This window comes from Perca fluviatilis, chromosome 17, assembly GCF_010015445.1.
Source record: "Perca fluviatilis chromosome 17, GENO_Pfluv_1.0, whole genome shotgun sequence".
NCBI classification, from domain to species: domain Eukaryota; kingdom Metazoa; phylum Chordata; class Actinopteri; order Perciformes; family Percidae; genus Perca; species Perca fluviatilis.
In genome coordinates this window covers 21,819,618-21,840,474 of record NC_053128.1, presented here as the reverse complement: position 1 = coordinate 21,840,474, position 20,857 = coordinate 21,819,618, and the positions used below count along the sequence as shown (strand labels likewise).

General features: G+C 41.2%; 1 protein-coding gene across 6 annotated transcripts in view; it reads right to left on the bottom strand.

The window, feature by feature from the left end:
• The window catches only part of znf462 (zinc finger protein 462), a 49,422-nt gene that overhangs the window by 4,584 nt on the left and 23,981 nt on the right, over positions 1-20,857 (bottom strand). For 5 of the 6 annotated variants that reach the window (XM_039779108.1, XM_039779105.1, XM_039779107.1 and 2 more), the window contains 10 exons: positions 15,525-20,758; positions 14,797-14,931; positions 12,043-12,473; positions 10,619-10,737; positions 8,715-8,912; positions 6,154-6,412; positions 5,723-5,889; positions 4,374-4,597; positions 1,898-2,207; positions 974-1,106 (listed from right to left, as the gene is read on the bottom strand). In XM_039779108.1, the coding sequence (XP_039635042.1) occupies positions 974-1,106; positions 1,898-2,207; positions 4,374-4,597; positions 5,723-5,889; positions 6,154-6,412; positions 8,715-8,912; positions 10,619-10,737; positions 12,043-12,473; positions 14,797-14,931; positions 15,525-20,758 (7,210 nt within the window). The remainder of the gene's footprint in view (positions 1-973; positions 1,107-1,897; positions 2,208-4,373; positions 4,598-5,722; positions 5,890-6,153; positions 6,413-8,714; positions 8,913-10,618; positions 10,738-12,042; positions 12,474-14,796; positions 14,932-15,524; positions 20,759-20,857) is intronic. The other variant, XM_039779110.1, reaches the window with a different exon arrangement.

The window sequence follows — 20,857 nt, the reverse complement described above, 5'->3', positions numbered from 1 at the left end:
ACAAACATAAGACTAAGGACAGAGGGGGTACAATTTTAAATATGCATATATACTGAATATATATATAAAAGAAAGGTCCTCTCACTTTTAACTGCTTTTATGAATATAAAAAAATTCAACTACTAAGAACTAAACTGAACAACGTTTTTACAGACATGTGACTAACAGAAATGGAAAAATGTGTCCCTGAACAAAGGCTGGTCAAAATCAAAAGTCACAGTCAGTATCTGGTGTGGCCACCAGCTGCATTAAGTACTGCAGTGCATCTCCTCCTCATGGACTGCACCAGGTGTGCCAGTTCTTGCTGTGAGATGTTACCCCACTCTTCCACCAAGGCACCTGCAAGTTCCTGGACATTTCTGGGGGGCACGGTTCTCGCCCTTACCCTCCGAGCCAACAGGTCCCAGACGTGCTCAATGGGATTGAGATCCGGGCTTTTCACTGGCCATGGCAGAACACTAACATTCCTGTCTTGCAGGAAATAGCTCACAGAACGAGCGGTATGACTGGTGGCATTATCATGCTGGAGGGTCATGTTAGGATGAGCCTGCAGGAAGGGTACCACATGAGGGAGGAGGATGTCTTCCCTGTAACATTCAGCAACTTTTGATTTTGACCATCCTTTGTTCAGGGACACATTTTTTCCATTTCTGTTAGTCACAAGTCTGTGAAACATTATTCAGTTTAGTTCTCAGTAGTTGAATTTTGTTATGTTCATATAAAGTTTTACGCATGTTAACTGAAAATAAAAGCAGTTGAAAGTGAGAGGACGTTTATTTTTTTGCTGAGTATATATATATATAAATGCCAACGTTTACCAAGAAGCCCTAAGCACAAAGTGCATTAGTCCATATTGTTGGCACAAAGACCAGAAAGACAGGACAGGTAACAGGACCTTGGTGTACTAAGGAAAGTACACAACCTCACACACAAAATGAGAGTATAGAGAAGAAGAGAAGAAAAAAATACTAACATGCCATGTCGAAGGACATGACGTTCCCACTCGAGGCTGTTGGTAAAGCAGCGGCCACAGAACTCACAGGGAAGACGCTTCTCTGAGTTGCTCGGTGCAGAGCTGCTGCTGCTGGTGGGAGATGCAAGGACCTCTGGGAAATAGAGTTCAAATGATTGGTCAGTCTCAGAATAATTTCATAAGTGTTCATTTCATATTTGCAACAATATTTGAAAACAATAGAAATATTTATGCTACACTTTATTTATTATCAGCAACCAATACCAGTCAAGTACACTCAGTGAATAATAACATAGAAGAATAAGAGCTAAAAACATTTAAAAAGCGTATTATGCATGCTATGGGACGCTCAATGGTGTTTTAAGCCCCAACGTCGACTTCAAGGCAGCGCTGCGACCGTCGACTTCAATGCACCTAACCCTAATCTTAACCCTAACCATTGCCTAATCCTAGTGCCTTCCAGGCAGCACTGCCTGGAAGACGACGTTGGGGGCTTAAAACACCAAACACCCTATGGGACTTCCAATATTCTGACAGTATGATTGTTTTCTTACTTATGGGCCCATTTATTTGGCTTAAAATGCACCACAGGAGATTTTCACACTGATATAAAATTACTGAGAACACAACAGAAAATGGCTTTTCAGCAGATACCAATTAACAATGTAATCCCAAAAGATTTTGTAAAGAAATGTATTGTGCGATAGGCTCATATGCAGCAGCTAAATAGTATTGAGTAGAGTTCTGGTCTTGACTAGCTGGGGGGGAGGTATACATTTGTTCTTTCAGCAAACATCAGTGTGTATTTGACAGTATAAGGCAAATTATCCTTTGGGTATGGACTATGTCAACAGAGTAGGGATGAATATGAGTAGATAATATGTTACACAGGAGAGCAACAAAGATGACTTCATTAGTATTTACCTTGTAGGCCAGGCTTCTCCTCCTCCACCTCCCTGACTTCCTCTTTATCCTCCTCCTCCTCCTCTTCCTCCTCTTCATCTTTGATGTTATCCTCTATCTCTTCATCATCCATCTCTCTCTGTTCCTCCACTATGTTCTCCACAATCTCCATTTCATCTTCGTCATCCTCTTCCTCTGCAACTTCTTTCCCATCTTCAACCATCTCCAAGATTTCTCTTTCTTCTTCCTCTTCTGCACTGCTCCCTTGTTCCTTTATCATCTCCAGCTGGTCCAGGTTGACGCGGCCCATCAGCTCGAAGTTCCGAATAACCTGATCAGAAACAGGAGGTACTGATCAGTTTGGTATAGTGTGCTTTGAGCAATATTTATCTTGGAAAACTGCCTTTTTTTTTTTCTTCAACAAGACACCAGAGGTGTATTTGTATCAAAACAATGCAGCATAAGATGATCAGTGAACAAAAATTTAACAAAGATTAAATATTTTGATGACAGAACCAGCTCATTCCATTGCCTATGAATCTTGTTGCAAATGATGTCACGCTTTCTGAGCAATTTCCACCTCCCACACAGCTGTAGCTCTGCAACATCCTTCCCAGCAGCGACAATGTCTGTTCTTCCACTCCTCCTACCATGAATAAGCTCTCTGTCTCAACCAGGAGGAGCCCTGCTCTCTCATTCTTCCTTTCAACTGCATGTCAACAATGGACATAAAAGTTTTACAAAACCTTTTTTGGTCTTCAGCTACACATAAAAATGACCCAAAACTCCCGCACACAGATAATCACTTTATTTATGATTTTTTTTTGTCCTCATACTGTACCTTCATCAATAAAATTCATATAGACAAACAGCATATGTAAACATAGCGGGGTCTTCTAATTGTAAAAAAGTGAGCACAAGTGATTACCAGTGTGTCCGATTCATTTGTTTTAGGGTTCTTCCAAAGAAAGAGTTTTCAATCCAACACATCTGTCTGGTGGGCAGCAACTTTTAAGTGTGACCTTGATCCACAGTACTTAACATCAAGATAACAATATTGATTTCACGATAACACAATAGCACCACTTCTTTGCCAAATGATCTGAATGAGAAGGTGTGTAATAACACGCACATCTTCACTCCTCACAGTCCCTCATGTCAGCCAAACTTAACGATTTTCTTGGATTTTGTTACCTTTGACATTATCTAGTATGAATACGTTATTTTTTATTATCTGTATATGCATCATGTTAATTATCCATTCATGCATCATCTATACCTGCTTATTCATATTTTAGGTAACAGGAGGGCTGGACCTTATCCCAGCATGCATAAAATCAGGGATGTGAAAAGAAAGAATTGAAAAACGATAATCGTGCTGCCCTTTTAAGTTTAATGTACTCTAACATTCTAAAATGCCACATGCCTTCTCACATCATCACATACATGATCCCTATTAAGACGGACTGAGAGACTAAACCTTTTCTCTCCTTGATGTGGTTAGAATATACTGAAGCTCTAGCAATCCGATAGATATGCACCTGGTCATCTTATTCCATTGTATCATTCAGTAGTCACTGTTATTTTTATCTCCTTATCAGTATCAAGGTGCAGCATAGAGTTGAATTTTGGCTTCATAAGCTTGTGTAGCAATTCTTTTGCGTTGTTTTAAGAAATCACCTAAATGTGTTAATATTCACTTTTAAGGGCGTTTAAATGCTCCTGATTGACTTAGCAACCCACTGTAATTGGAATATTCTAATAATTTCTTATCTAATAAAGTTTTATTAAACATTTTCAAAAAGATTATACCACATACACAATAAATGATTTCCCTGCCTAAATTCAAGGTGGGCTGATATGGATTTTAGTTTTAAACTGCTGCAGGGAGTAGCTTATTTACATTTCAGCATTTTTTGTCATCAGTCAGTGAACATGGTCAGCAAAGAGCTTCCAGCACTGAAGTTACAAACCTAAAATCAACAATTAGTCTTTTCCTGTGTTGTTGCTGCACTCTACTTGGAATAAATAGTTGCTGTTTACTTGACTAATTATAAAGATCATTTCTTTTAAAAACTGCTACAGTTCTTTTAAATAGTTCTGGGTAACTGGGATTCAAATATTTTCTGGATATGAGCTCTTTTTTTTGTTTTTGTTTTACAATCCAGAGCTGTTTAAGATATGTAAATTGGATTTGGGATAAAATCTTGACACTGTGGGAATATAGACAGTTGATTGGCACAGACCTCACGACCTCACAGACCTTCCATTAAAACCAGCAAAGGCCCTATTGAATTAACTGAATGTTAGGTGTGTAAACTGTAAACATCTCATGTCCCAGCAGGCTGATTATGAGTAAACCATGTTCAATAAGACTCTCTGTCGGACATAAGCCAGAAAGTCTCTTATTATATTGTAAAAATCAATAACGTAAGGTTATCAATTTAAATTCAGTTACACAAAACTCCATGTGTATCATATTTGGACTCCCACTGACCTTGTGCTCAAGGCGCAGATGCTCCTCTAGCTGGCTCCTTTGACTGCTATCATAATAACAGAGCTGGCACTGGTAGGGTTTGATCTCAGCATGCTTCTGCAGGTGCAGCTGCAGGGCCTGGTCACTCGAGCATGTGAAGGTGCATTTGTGGCAACGGAATATGAGGCCCTGCAGGTGGCGCGACAGCTTGGAGCGGCTGACCTCCAACGGAGCCACGCGCTCCTCTGGTAGGGGAAGAGGAGAGAGCGGAGTGGATTATTAGGTGGGAGAAAGGAAAGGGAAGTAATGATAGAGCAGGGGAGAGGGAGAGAAGAGCAGCAAGAGCTAATGACAGAAAAAGAAGAGGACATGTGAGGGCGCAGGAGAAATATCAAATGACACACACACAAAGACACACAAATCCTAGTTGCTTGGTTTCAACACAACACTTCCTCCAAATAAGTGAGGATAAAAACTACCCAAACATCCCCAACAAGCTGTATCGACTTGTCACATAAGTTCCATCCCTCTATGCCTGCTTTTAAATCTTACCTCTCTGTTTTTTTCTCATGAACACTCTCATATACTGTATGTCATAATTGCAGTTTGTTTGTAATTACTTTGTTTGCACTGTTTACATTTCTCATAATGGAATACAAGATGAATATCAATGTTGTCAGGAGAAACATAATTGTGTTCAGTTTGTCAACCACACAGAAAATAAGTTTGATAAGCTAGCTTTGTAGAACTTCCTTAAACCATTTAGTTACACCATACTACCATTGTCTTTATGAGGTTTTATATTGGACGGTGGTGGCATTTAAAGGAATAGTTTGACATTTTGGGAAACTGCTTTGAGAAACTGCTTTCTTGCCGAGAGTTAGATGAGAAGATTGATACCACTCTCATGTCTGTGTGGTAAATAAGATGTTTGAGCCATTTAGCTTAGCTAAGCATAAATACTGAAAACAGGGGTAAATAGCTAACATTAACATTAACATGTTGTTTCTCGTGCATTTAATCCATACAAAAATCAAAGCATTACAACGACAAGTTGCAATTTTACAGGAGGTTGTGCTGTGCTCACGTCATACTGTTTAAACCATAATTACAAGCAGCTGAGTGGGAAAAACCATACAAAACTGTAGTTCAGAGTCGGATATATTGGCATTCTTTTGGCCACTTCCTGTCCCTCCAGGAAGTCACTGCACCTGGGTATAGTCCAGCAGTAGCTGTTTCCCTGTTCCCAGTCTTTATACTGAGCTTGATCTCCTCATCTAACTCGACAAGACAAAGTATATTTCCCAAAATGTTTAACAATTCCTTTACAATTTTACTATGTCTCTGGTTCCATTTTGCATGAAGTGTACCTCTGTGCAGGACAATGTGGTCAATCATATTGCTCTTGTGTTTTGTGTGGTAGAGGCAGAGAGGGCAGCGCAGGTCTTTAGAGAAGTGGTCAGGTGCGTTGTTGCTGTTGTTGTTGTTGTTGTTGTTGTTGTTGTGACCGGCCTCCACATGCATGGTGAAGGTATTCCTGAGATAGATTCAGAGACAGAGCAAAGGATCTTTAAATCACTGAGGGAATCTATCCAGTGATTGTCTATCTAGTATCTTTACAGTTGAATACTCTTTGGAATTGGAAATTCTTTTATTTGGAATGTATGTTACTGTTATTTTATATTAATAAATGTACACAGTTTATACACTTTGCATAGAGGTTGCAGGATCTATACTCACATAAATTGCATATGACATACTATCTCAAGCATTTTCCTATTTTCCTATAGTCTTTCCTTACTTGTAGCAGGTGAAAAAGGAACAGTCTTTGCACTTGAAGAGCTTCTTGCCACCGTGGCGGTCCCTGTAGTGCCGACGCAGGCTCTGCATGTATCCAGAGCTGAACTCACAGAACTCACAAGTGAGGATGCTGTCTGGTCGATTATCAGCCACTGTTGAGCCACCAGGTGTTGAGCCAGAGGACATTTGACTGCGGGAGGCTAGCTGGTAATGACTAAGCTGCTGACGAACATCCGCTGGCTCCTCTAGGTATGATAGATCTTAGAGAGGGGCAGAGAAATTGAGAGAAACCTGTTTATTATACTGTAACATACAGTTCAGATTCACATAAAAAAAGAGAGTGAGACCTCTTCCTGTGCATGCACAGAATAGCCAATAGGAACATTCTCTCTTTGGGAAATGACCTGTGATTGGCCAAAGTCTCCAGTGATGGCTAGATTTCTGAAGCCTGAATACAGACTCAATAGGAGGTGCAGAAGTCTACTTTTCTCTCAGACCACTTGAATTACAAAATACTGAAAGATTATTATAGAACTTTTGCCAAACGACATAAAAAATAAAGTGATTGTTTCTTCTACAAAATATATTCTGTACATATATGTAATATTTAACAAAAGGCTATCAGCAGAAGACAGCAGTTGGGACTATCAGGAATTTAGTTGTGCTCACACCCCCCTCTCAGATACAGAAGTATAACTATGACTGTCATCATTAGTCGCCTACCTCTTTCCCTCCTCATTCCCTTTCTCAAGAGTCTATAATATCACTGAGCAAGCTCATCTTCTTGCCCTACTTTAAGTCTCCAACACATCAATAAATAAACCACAGTGTGACACTAATAGAATATCTATCCATGTGAAAAATGCCTCATTCAGCACACGGAGTATGAAGAAGCATGGAAGAAAGAAAATAACCTTTCTTTTAAACTTTTACAGTATAGAAAGCTTGAGATCCAATTTCTCACTTTTGAAGAAGCGGTAGAGGTATTCAGAAGAATCAAACAATGCCACAGTTGATTCATGCTTTTAATATCCTCTCTACATTGTGGAGATGTATAGAGATGAGATGGCAGATGGAGAACAAATTCTGTTGTAAGGTTGTGATGTGTCTTGGATTTGGAAAGAACGATCGATTAAATCTCATAAATGAGGAGGTGGAAATCTCCTGTGAGGAGTTGGAGAAGGCCTAAAATATATTTTAAGAATGACCTTAATAAGCATAAAAATGTGAGTATTGGGTTGGCGTTCAAAGACTTTGGGTCTTGCATTCATAGTTTTAGAGCCAAACAAATGTTAATCCTTTCAAAACAAACCCCTACTCCACTTCAAATATCAGAATTTTGGACATTTGACTGAAGGTAGCTAGTTTAGCACGGTAGAAAGACATTCCATATGTCAGCTCTGCTCTTTGTCAATGCTTCACTTGTCTTGGTAGGGCACAGCTGACAGCGGTGGTTGGTGCATTGAGGAATGCTGCCCTGCTTCAGCTCCAGGGAAGATTCCACAGCTCCAGCAGCAAGGTGACAGCTGCTGCCAAGAACAGTCTGCAAGCTAAAGCAGCGGCTGCGCAGCCACTAAAACACCTAAAACATGGCATCACATCAGGGATCTAGCTGCTGCACCAACCTACAGTGAAGGTGTCTCTTTGATAGGAATATTCTGTAAAGAAAGGTGTCTTCTTTAATCAACATTAAAGAAGGCTGAGGTAGTCAAATCACAGCAGTCAAACTCCTTAATTCTCATATTATTTGTTCAGTATGTACGCACAACACCTTACCAAAGACTATGACACCTAATTGTTGACCCAAACTGCTGATTTTCCATATTCATAGCAAATTTAAGGTGTTACATTAATAATATAAAAATAAAACCGCTTTGGATAAAAAGTCCCACCAAATTTTTATTTTACAATTTTTAGTCCCAATGTTGCCTTTCAAAATTAGAATATGGATGAAATAGCTCGTAAATTGTGTTAGTCAAGAGCATGATGTGTGTTATATATATTATATACATGCTATATCTGCAATAATTAGTCAATTAATCAACAGGAAATTAATCAGAAACTTTGATATTGGACATTCATTTTATAAACATGTGCTGGTTTCAGCTTCTCAGATGTGATTATTTGATGCTTTCCTTTGCCATATTATAGTTTAGTGAATTTCTTAGGGCAAATTAATTGGGCAAACTAGATATTTGAATACATCTCCTGGGCAGTGGGGAATTATAATGCATAAATGCTATAATGCATTTTTCACTATTTTCTGATATTTTTTTAAAAGCAATTCATTTTATAGATCAAAATACAATATTATTCATTATATCAATTAAATAAAAATAATATCTAGTTGCAGTCCTAATATATATATTAAATAGACCACATATACATCTTGATATGGGCCTGTTTCTAAAAACTTAATCTTAACTCCAAAGTTATGAAAATCAGTTTTAAGAAATTACAATAGATTCTGCTTTGATGCTCAATTGAGATTTTCCAAATCTGGCCTGACAAGCCTGATACGATCTTATATCTATTAAAATAACATTATGCTGGATCTCATACCATCCGGGGCCAAGGGAGTCTGCTCTGTGTTACTGGCCAGCCGTGAGGGCCTGAGGGTGCCATGAGCAGCCTGGGTAGCAGCCCGGAGTTTGGGGAGGGTCAGGGCCTCACCATGGTCTCTCAGAGAGTGCTCCTTCAGCTGACTGATGGTCATAGAGGAGAAGGGGCACGACAAGCACTTGTATGTGTACTGCTCACCTGGAGGAAAATCGAGAAACAAAGGTCAACAACTTGGCCGCGGTATGAAATTAACTGTACAAAGGCAGTATTAGATGAGGATCTGAAAATATTCTTTATAATAAACATAGTGATAATAAACACATCCTCCACCGCAAACAAAGCTATTCCCATCTGAGCAAATCTGTAACAAATATGTCACTTAGTGCTCCTCTTGGACTAATTAGCGTCATTTTGACAGAACAAAATATTGAGCTGCAGTGTTTATCAGAAATGTCTTGAGGTAACACACATAAACATGATCCACATTCCAACTCTTCAACATATAACTTCCTTGTGGGCAATTTGTAAGTTACAAAGTTGTATGTAAGAAATACAAGTGCTTACATTGTGGAACTACAAATTATTTAGTTGACTAAGTATAAAAGGCTTTAAATGTAAACATGAATACACTGTAGTCTTACACTGCCAGAGGGGGGCGAGTAGAAGGGGAGGCAAATATTATCAAGGCACTTATTTCCATATTTAGTAGGTAGCTTGTTCGCTTAAATAAAGTTTTGTGCAGGTTGATGAGCCATGCACAAAGGACATTTCATATTATGCCTACAGCTAATCTCTGACTCATAAATTACAGTCATAATACTGACTACTTTCTTTGATCCATGCCGTTACAGTATGTGACTGTACTGATGCTGCTTCGGCTACTGTATGTGTTTCTGGCAGCTTTGGTGGAGTTTTGAATGTGCCCATGGGGGATTTATAGCATTTTGCTTCCTGTAGCTGTTGCTGGATATATTGCTGGATATATTTGCTAAACAACCTAATGCAAGCGCCATTCTGAGAAGTGGCGCCATTACAACCAAATCTAATGAGACAGCAACATATTCTAACCAGAAGTGGTTTTAATAAGACAACTACTTCCTGAGAGACTATTTCTGGTAAGAACATGTTTGGAATAAGACAGCTCCTGAATGTGGATGCTAAGCTTGCTGGACTGAAAGCAAGGTTACAAAGGAGAAGAACTAAGCCACAATGATAAAAAACAATTTAATGCTGATTGTTTTCACAAAGTCTACAAACTCGCAAAACTCCACTTTTCAAATGTAATCGCAACTCAAAATTGGTTTGTGCCAATTATCCACAGCAGTTGTTAACTCTTAGTGCTGTTTCTTGCTCCAATCAGTTGAGACAGTTGAGCGCACTGAAAGGCCTTTTAAAAATTGGTCTTTCTAGTTTGGCAGTTTTGAGATTGTTCATTGCTCATTTATTGATTTACAAGGTGAAGCTTTTTTTACGTTTGTTTGAATGTCTATGTCTTTGTCTGCCGCCTAGCTCCCTCAACAACAGAAAACGATCACAGGCGAAGAATTACATCTAACTGAAGACAGCTGTAGCCATTCACCTTTGAGACATGTCGAGGGCTTTATCACCATATTCCCAAATAACAATATTAACAATAAATAAATCTGGGCTACTTGTGTTATCTGAATCCAAATCTGAATCTTTTGGATGTGCTTAATTAGGTGTATCTAATGTACTTGGTAAATGGTGAAACTGCTCCTCCAGCTAATCCACTGGTTACACTGTGCAGGATAAGCTAAATCAAGCACATCATCTTTATGTGGAAGATAACAAACAGGAGGCTGCTATTCTGGCCCAGGAACACCTTGTTAGTCATGGATACAGCAGTAAGATGTGATTTAATGTATGTATGTCTGTGTGTTTACCTGTGTGTGCCTTATGCAGGTGGCTCTTCAAGCGACTCACGTAGGCAGATTTAAACGGGCAGAGTTTGCACTTGAAGGGCTTGTGGTGTCCGTGGTGAGACTGCACATGTCTGTCCAGACTGCCAATGAGACAAAATATACAAAAGGAAAAAAAAAGGGAGGGTATGAGATAAGAGGATAAAAAGACGGGAAAACAAATAGATGGATTGAGGACAAAATGATAGCAGATAAAGAGAGAAAGTGACAAGAATAGAATACAGGAAAGAAAGAGAGAGAGCTCTACTCAACAGCATCCACTTTGATGATTTCAACAGCAGGGTTTTTCAGCAGCATCTAAAGCGCTCAATTCTGTAAACCTCACAAACAACAGCCACACATTTCCAATGACTACAGAACAAGGAGCCGTGGGGTGAACTCATCTACCCACAATCCCTTGGTAGGAGAGAGTGTGTGAATGCCTGTGGGGACAGTGGCTGTGTTTTTAATGCCAGCCTCCTAGGTGGCATGGGAATGCAGCTTCTTTCTGGGTCAGGGCACATACAGTACAGAGGGATTACACCTGGGAGCTCAGAGGAGATGAGGACTCTCTCTTCCCCTCTCACTCTGTCTCTGTGATGGATAAAGCAAATCACACTACCAAAATGTCTGCCTCGCTGTAATGTTTGTCTTACTCTCCTAGGAGGCAAGCAGCTGGGGTTATAGAAGATTGAAAATTCAAAAGGAAGCTATACATGGGTGAGAGTTTAAAATGTACTGCTACCAGGGCTACATATTACACACTATTGATTGAATGGCTGGAGGTATTTATATTCTATAATTACCTCAAAATATAGTTGGCCATTCTCACACTGGATTTAAATTGCCTTCACATGTATGTGGGATATACAAATTATTGTTTATAATTTTATCTCATTAATATCTGAGGCTCACTGTTTACTGTCCCCTCTCCCAAAGCCATGTCACAGCTGTTTTAAGTTACTGCTAATCCAAGCTAAGTACTTTCTACTGACAGTGCTTCACATTAAAAGCATTCAACTGGCAAGCCATGGGGTGGATTTTATTGTGAAGCTGATGCAGGAAACTCGGTTTGTCTGTCACCAAGGTTTGAGATGACCACAAGCGTTCATGAAAATTGCATTGCAAACATCTTCCGAAATGTTATGTCAGCAGATCATCTCTAAGTGTTTGCTGTAGTATTAAACCCCACTTGCTGACACCACCAGTAACTACAACTGGAACTAACCTTATTGAAAAGCACAAATGAAAGAAACTGGACAGTCAGAATTGATGAAAGTTCAATGGAGGATCAATGGATCAACAGCAAAGTTGCCCAATTTACTCTAATTTACTTCTACACACAGGGCACTCTAATGTAGAAACAGTGTTAGAGGTGTCATTCATAGACTCTGCTCCTCCCTCCTTACTTGTGTCTGAACGGTGAGACAAACTGGCAGTACTGGCAGCTGTATTTGTCTTCTCTGCTGAACAGCGCCATGGCTGAGTGGCTCCTCTCATGGGACCTCAGTCCCTGCATGGACATAAAGACTCGGTCACACTGGGCACATGGGTGACCCCCTGCTGCTAATCGCTGCTTCAGTTCGCCCTCTGACACCACGGCCCTCGCTGCAGCCACGAGAGCTGCTGCCCTTCCTTCAATAGCATCCGTTTTTGGTTCCATTGGCTCAGCGGCAACGGCAACACCACCAGAAGCTGTGGAAACCAAGGATTGACCGACCATCGTAGCCGCGGGTCTCTCGATGCCATCGGCTTCAGACTCAGCTGCTTCATCCCCCTCGAGGTCGCCGTTGGTCAGGCTCTCTGAAGGCAGGGTAAGGGGGACCTCGCTGACTTCCTGCTGCAAAACAAAAAGGCGAAGTCTCAGATGATCAGTAACTTTCTGTGCCTGCTGATTTTGTCTGTCACAGCCTTTTTGTTATGCGGATGCACTACACAGCAATAAAAGGAGAATTATTAAGGGTAACAATGAATTTAGATGTTGATACTCAATCAGCTACCAGATGACAAATATGTATGTTCACTAAATTATCACTTAAGGTCTGGCACCTCTAACTTACTGTTAACTGTAAATCAGGCAAATCATGTTAAAAGCACATAAGCAACAGTTAAGCATCTGTATAACACTGGTTCTGTCTGTGCTGTATCAGTGCAATCATTTCAGTTAAGTGTTGGTTACAGCTTTCTCACTTACGCTCTGTAATGTCAACTGGATACATGTATGCTGATTTCATTGGCCTGAAAAGTATTTCTATGCAACGCACTTTCCTTAAACACCTGTCCAAATTACTTTAAGCTGCTGTGTCAGCCTGTAAATGAAAGTGTTTCTGGTCCAAGAACGTATTACTGAAAAACATGACTGGGTCGAGTCCAGCGTAGGCAAGCCTTAACAATTACCTGAGGCCAACTCCATTCCCGACCTGAAACTCTGTAGTCTACAGGTATTTACTGACACACCATACTTAGTTAATATCAAGTTGATTGCATTATTATAATAGAATGTGACATGATAACTCAAGTCCAACCACTCAAATCAGTCCAGGAGCTTTGTTACATATCATTCCCAACTCTCCTCCATTTTTTAAATATATCTCTCAACCGTATAAGAATAAAATTCTTCTTAACAAAGTCGATCACAATATGCATCCAGTTTTCTATGATTAATAAACTTAATTACTAGATGATGCTGCTTAATCACCCAGAAAATAAATGGCAGGATACAAAACTGATAAGGACCTAAAACAAGACCTCCATCGCACATCTACCAACAACAACTCAAACTAAACGCTAAACAAAACTCATATATATATATATATATATATATATATATATATATATATATATATTTCCTCTTTCTTCATGTGCTGGAGTACTGGCTGGTTTCTGTAATCGTCACAAGTAGACAGACAATCACCATGACTTTTTTTATTGCCCTGAGGAAGCTCATTCTTTCTGTTTAAGGACCTGACCCTGCACTTCATGCAGCCATAAATAAGATGTGGCATCCACAGGCCCAACCTTGCCATCCAGTCTGCCCTGACTGCACTGTCAGCCTGATTCAACTGTATCAGAAACCATTACAGTTCTAGAGTTGAAACTGTATTCATGATACTATGAAAAGCAACTTTAATTTCTACCTTATGGTACCTTGCTCAAGAGCACCTTGGCAGTGCCCAAGAGGTGAACTGGTATCTCTCCAGCTACCAATCCACACTCTGTACTTTGATCCATACAGGGACTTGAACCAGCAACCCTCCAGTTCCTAACCCAACTCCCTATGGAATAAGCTACGGCCACGAACAGCCAGAATCCTGACACATGCTACTTGCTTTACAGGCTTCAGTATTTATTCCACATACTGAATGTACCTAAAAGTCAAAGTTACAACAGAATACATATTAAAAACATAAAAGACAGAGTCAGTGTATGATGGAAGAACCAGTCCTTCATTTGGGTGAGACGTTGGATCCTTAGGCCTTTTCCCCTCACTGGCAGCCTCAGTCGAATACTAATGTTCGAACAGTTACCCGCCGCTGCCCTAAAAGTTATGGCTCACCACTCTGTCCTCCAATACCCCCCACCCCCTCCCCTGCAATGGGACAGCATTGCTTGTTTTCTCTGGGGGAAGCTGACAGACTGCCTACCCAGAAGCCACCGTCAGTAATAAACAAAATGAGAAACAGAACCCAAGTCCAGTGAAACAGATCACTGCAGAGCTACGAAGATGAGGAGTTAGTTTACAAGACAGAAACACCAGGGACAGCCAAAGTGGGTCCTTTAAAGATTGTTAAAGAATATATAACGTTGATATCTCCAAATAAGGCATACTACTACTATGTAAAGCTAAGCTAAGTTTACCAGCTGCTGGCTATAGCTTTATATTTATTTATGGGACAGATATGAAAAATCTTCTCATCTATCTATTCCTTTAATGCATTTTACAAACAAGTAAACAACAGATGCCGTTTTGAAAAGAAAATTGTTTTTAATTTAGCCATAAATAATATAATTATTGTTTACATTATTTTACCTAATTATGTTTTAGCAATGACATGCGTGTTGTTAATATGAACATATTTCAGACTTAATGTAACAAAAGCCACAGTAAAACAAATACTATAATAGTATAAAATAAATGTAAAAATAAATCCAACTCCATTTACCTTGACATGTCCCTCTTTGACCTCTCCATACTGGACGTGCTTCCGAAGGTGGTTGCAGATGGCTCGGAGGGTGGGGTGCATCTCTATGCAGAAGTTACACCTGAATCCTATGGGTGCTTTATTAACAAGGCTTTCCTGTTCAGAGAGAAACATGACCATAATATACCGTTTTATTCACAGTTTTTGTTTTCTTTCTGTTTGACATATTTTTCAAATGTATTTGAAAATGATTTGAAATAAAGATGTTTATTTAAAATTATATTATTTAACCTACTATCAGTGTATAATCTGCCAACAACCAGCTGATGTATTTTGTCAGAAGGTACTACTATTTCTTCTCTGTGAGATTTATATTTTCTCCATGAAGTTAGAGACAGCCACTGTCCTCAAATATACATTAAATGAATCAATGGTATTTTGAATCAACGTATTATGAAATTAATTATCACACCGCATTATCACCATTATAATATTTCTGGAGACAGTGAGGGGGCAATTTAAAATATGTAATTATCTCTTTAATTCCATTTTAGCACTGTGAACTGTTTTCCAAAACCATGGGAACCCATGACTCCAATGAGCAGCTGTAGTATGATAGACAGTAGTAGTTCACAGCATCAGAAGATTTATTGTATGCTTTAAGATATTAATGGCAAAAGGAAAATCAAATCATGCCTGTTTTATTCTTTCATTTACAAGCTTTAAGGGAGACTTGTATCTTCGCTCACCTTCTCAGGTTTGGTCTCAGGCAGTTCTGCGGCTTTCTGTTTGCTGAGCAGCTGCCTCCTCCTCTCCAGCCTCATGGCCCTCTTCTGAAACTCTTCATTGTGGTTCAATAGATGTTTGGCCAGAATCGGGAGAGCCAGGAACTTCAGCTCACAGTGAGAACACTGGTACAACTCAGAGTCCTCATCCCCGTGATCGGGCGATACCACAAAGTCCCTCTTCAAGTCATTGCTGTGGTGGTCGTTGTAGTGCATAGAAAGCAGTTCGCCTGTGCTGAAGGACAAGCGGAAGCATTTTAGACACTTGTAAGGCAGCCATTCGACCTCTCCGTCCTGCTCGGTTTCAAGCTGAACCTCCAGCACGTCCTTGTCATCCTCTGCTATTGAACTGACAGCAATCTTCTCAGGTTCTTTGGCATAGATAACGGTAAAGTAGCGGCCAAGCTTGCTAGCATGCTGCTTCTTGGGGAAGACACCGGGGTGGCGTTTAATGTAGTGTGAGACAATGCTCTTCCTGCTGAAGGCCTGGAAGGCGCAAAGAGAACACCTTCGTCTCTCCACAGCCAAACGCAACTCTTCACTCATTTCTGAATTGTCCCCTTCTGACGGCGGGGGTGCGATTACTTTGTTAGGCTTTTCGGTCATAGTTTTGGAAGCAGCCAGACAATGGGTATAATAGGCATCAATATCGTGCCGCTTCTGGTAGTGTGCTGCCAGACCTTTGCGTATAGGGTTTGTGTAAGAACACAGAGCACATTTGAAGACATTGTTTTTACCCTCTGGCTGAGCACGGACGTTGTTGTGCTTGATACGGTAGTGACGAGCGATGCCTTTCCTGGTGGAGCAAAAGTATTTGCAGAGCTGACACTTGAATATAGCATGTTTCTCTGTCTTATTGATGGGTAACTCTGAGTGGGCAAGGTCCAATTCACTGACCTCCTGGACCTTTGCTGCGCTTGATATATTACCAGCACTGCATTCGGCTACTGGCTCTGTTTCTTTACCAGGAGAGAAATATGTCACAGAGGAAGAGAACATTTCAGAAGCCGACTGATTGTGATATTTCTCATAATGGATTTTTAGTTTCTCCAGTGTCCCATGCGTGTATGGGCACATTTTGCATCTGTATGCGCCATAGCCTTGCCTTTGAGTTTTGCACTTGTCTTCTCCTTCATTTAAGTCGGGGATTTGCTCTATATCATCAGCAAAGTCTTCTGCCGTGACTTTCACTAATGGGTGTCTCTTTTGATAGTGAGTTAGGACACCGTGGATTCGGGAGTTTACATATGGACAGTGACGACATTTATACACAGAACTGGGGTTGATGTCTGCCTCCTGTGCAAAATCTGCAGCTTTTACTTTCATACCTGGGTGCTTCTTTCCATAGTGAGTGAGGAGGCCATGGAGACTGTTGTACTCTGACAGACAAACAGTGCACTGATAAGGATTGTTAGAGATGGAAAGGCGTGGGTGGGGAGGAGGGGGATTGCTTTCTTGAGGTGTAGTGACAATGACCAGTGGTCCATCATCTTCAACAGGCTGACAATCGAAAGACGCATGTTCTTTGGCAACCTGCTGGTGGATCTTTTCAGCTGAGCCATTTCCTTTGATAATATCCAAAAGCACAGATTCATCCCCTTTAATGACCCAAGGGTGGACTGCCTGATAGTGACTAGTGATGTCCCATATTGTACAGGCCTCAAAGGCACAGTCTCTGCATTTGTAATGTTTAGTTTCCATATTGCCTCCTTGTTGAGTGGTCTCCGGACCAGCCCATAGCTTGCTGGCCATGTATGTGTAATCAACATTGTGCTCTGGATGGCGTCTTTGGTAATGGAGCAGCAGGCCTTGGGGTTCAGCGTGGGAGTAAATGCACCACTCACAGTGGTAGCCAGCCTCTAGAATGCCATCTTGGTAAGCCCAGTGTAAAATGGTCATAGCTGTGGCTTTCACAGTGGGGTGCTCTTTCTTCAGATGCTTCTTTAGGGCATAGATATAGGGGGATGTGTAGGAACAGTGTCTACACTTCAGGGAGCGCAGAGGCGTAGTGTTTTCAGGGTCTGGTGGGGCTGGGATCAAGGCTGAAGAGACACTGCTTGACTGAACCATCTGTGCACGCTCGCGCTGACTACGGACAACTGCAGTGTGACGACGCACAAGGTCAGCGTTGGCCTTGGTTTCCCTATGCTTCTTCTGGTAATGAATAAGCACTCCTTTTACAGTGCGGTTGCCATAATCACATTGCTGACAAAAGAACAGCTCGTCTTCACCTTTCTCACCACTTCCTGGTTTAGGGCTTGTGTTGTTAGATCCATCATGACCATTATTTTGAAACTGCTTCAAAAACTGTTTAGGAGCCGCAATTTGCAATTCATCCATTAATTTCATCAAACCAGGGGTGGGGGCGCCATGTTTGATATATTTTGCTGTCACTTTTACTTCTGGGTGTCTCTTTTGATAATGGACCAACACACCAACAACAGATCTGTTGCTGTACACGCAATGTTTACAGTAGTACATTTCTTCATCTGATCCATACAGCTCTGCGCTTGGTTGTTTTGGAGGTGCAGCCATGCTGAGATTATATGAAGAGTTTGCAACAGACTGCGACTGATCCACTGAGATGACCTTCATGGTTTTCTGTATACGGAAATAAGACGCCTTTTGCTCTGGGTGTTTCTTCTGATAGTGGACCAAAACAGAGTGCATGTTGGGGCTAGCAAAAGAACACACATCACAATCATAGACGACAACATTGCCACCCACAGATTCTTTGAGAGGGTCTGTCTCAGCACTGGCTTCAGGGGTCTTAGAGACCGTTTTCAGCACTGGGCTGGAGGATGACCTGGGGGTTGATGTGGCCGAGTTCAAATTCTTGGGGCCAGAGTTTAATATTTCCCTCAGGGTTTGCGATTCACCCGTTTTATGGGACTGCTCCACTACATAGCTGGAGAAGATCATAGCATTGTTGATTTTTACTGTAGGGTGCATTCTTTGGTAATGGGGCATTAGGCTCCTGACATTGGGGCTTGTGTACGAACAAAAGCGGCACATGTATACCAGATTTGGTTGGTTGAAGTTCAGCACATTGCTTGCTTCAGGGTGGTGATCCATGTAGTGTTGGTGCAGATCGTTGTAATTTGTGTATTCGATATAGCACTCTAAGCAGCGGAAGACCGCGCTCTGGTCCTCGGGGTCCAGGATGTACTTAAAGCTGAACTTGATGTAAGGATGCATCCTCTGGTAATGGGTGCTAACGCTGCGAGCTGATTTGTTGTGGTAATCACAGTGTTTACAGTAGAAACGTGTAGTTCCCGGTTCCTCTGAATAATCAGCGTTCTCTTGAATGGCATTGTCGCTGGGTTCAGCAGAGATGTTTTCACTATCATCTGAGAGAGTCAGTGATATAGGAAGGTTTCTAGTTTTTGACTTAGGGTTGCTTTTTCTTTTCCCTATTCTGCCTCCCTCGTGAGAGATCATTGATTCTCTTGCATGAAGCTGTTGTGTGTTATAATTGAAGACATGGTTTTTATTGTCATGGTTTCTACCCTCTTTATCAGAACTGGTGTGATTTTCTCCTGCATCTTCATCATCCATGTCATCTAGGTTTATGATCATGTCCTGTTGGCTTTGGCTTATCTTACTTTGAAGGTTACTGGCAATTTCATCAATTCTAGTTCTCTTCTTAACCGAGGACAAATCCAAAGGCAAGTCATTAATGGACTTCCTGGCTCTTTTCCCTGTTACTAAGGGCTTTTTGGTGGCAAGTCCTAAAATGGAGGTCTGGGTTTTTTGTAGAAAGATTGGAGAAGCATCTATTTCAGAGTCGGTCTGGTCAGTCAGCTGGCTTTCAAAGACAGTGGGATCTAGGTCATCACAGTAGGAATGCTTGTGCTGCTGGTGAACCCTCAGACCTTTCAGAGTGGTGGTAGAGAAGCTGCAGAGCGTGCAGCGATGAGGGTTCTGCTGGTCGTTCGGTGTGCTGGTTATCTTTTTTCCATTGACTTTGGAGCTTACATTACCCCCGTTAACTGGCTCTGTAGCATTGTCACTGTGAGGATCTGGACTATCGCTTGTTAAATCCATGGTGTCTAAATCTGAGGATATGTGGCTCTGTTTGTGCGTGCCTAGTTTAAGAGGGCTGGTGCAAATAAACGGGCATTCATCACATTTATACACTGTGGTTTTACCAGAAAGGTGAATGTTTTCAATGTGGCGGGAGATGCTCCGCCTGTGCATGGTGAGGAAGGAGCAGAAGGGGCACTGAAAACGGTTCATGTACTTTCTAAATGGTATTCCTTTAGTCTCCAGTAATTTATTGTCCTCATCAGTTAAAAGCTGCTTTGCATCTGCTGACAGGGTCCCAGTATAGCTAGGATCATCTATGTCGCCCAACTCTTCCTCATCATCATCCTCTAAGCTGCTACGAGAGTCCTCCTCATTAAATAAATTGGCATCCAGCCCTACGACACTATTGGAGATGTCAGCTGAAGCAAACCTCTTGGACAAAATGGAGGAACCTGTGCTGTTGGGTGTTACGGCACGAATCTGTGCATATTGAAAGGTAGAGATCTCTGGGACTGTCTTCTCTGACACGTTTTCTTCTGTTTTTCCTACCGGCTCTTCCTTTTCACAAACGTCAGTTGAACTCATCCTTGATCTAGTTGGGCTTCGGGAAGCGGAGGGAGAATCTGGTTTGGGTGAGCTTGCACTTGACTCCCCTTCCAGCTCTGCAATAGAAGAAACTATCTTGACCTTGTCACTGTGCTCCTTCACCACGTGATTAGTCCAGCTGTCCTTCTGGTCAGTCTGATAGTCACACCATTCGCAGGCAAATGTTCCCTTCGTGAGTACACTGGCTGAGTCCGATTCCTCCGTGGTCTCTGCGTATTCTGAAGGATCTCCAGCGCTCTCAGAGGGAACCTTGCTATGATACATTAGTTGGTGTTTCATTATCCTTGCTTTGCGTGGAGACTGGTATGTGCAGTACTGACAAGAATACACCTTTGAATGGTCATTGTGCATTATAACGGTGTAGCTGGACTGCTTAGCTGTCTGGGAGGAGATACTTGCATCTGAATCTTCCTCTACAACATTATGCACTTTTTTGGTGTGATTTTTTAAGAATGACTTCGATCTGAAGTAACGAACACAGAACTTGCACTGATAAAACGGCAGGTGGGTTTCAGCTGTCTGCTTTTGTTGTGTTTGGTTGGAATTGTCAGTAGAGATGGGGCCTAAAAAAGATTTAAAAAAGTATGTAAGATGTTGGAAAATGTTGGTAAATAGAAAATTAGTACATTTAGTTGTTATTTAAACTTTCTGTTGTTTCGCTT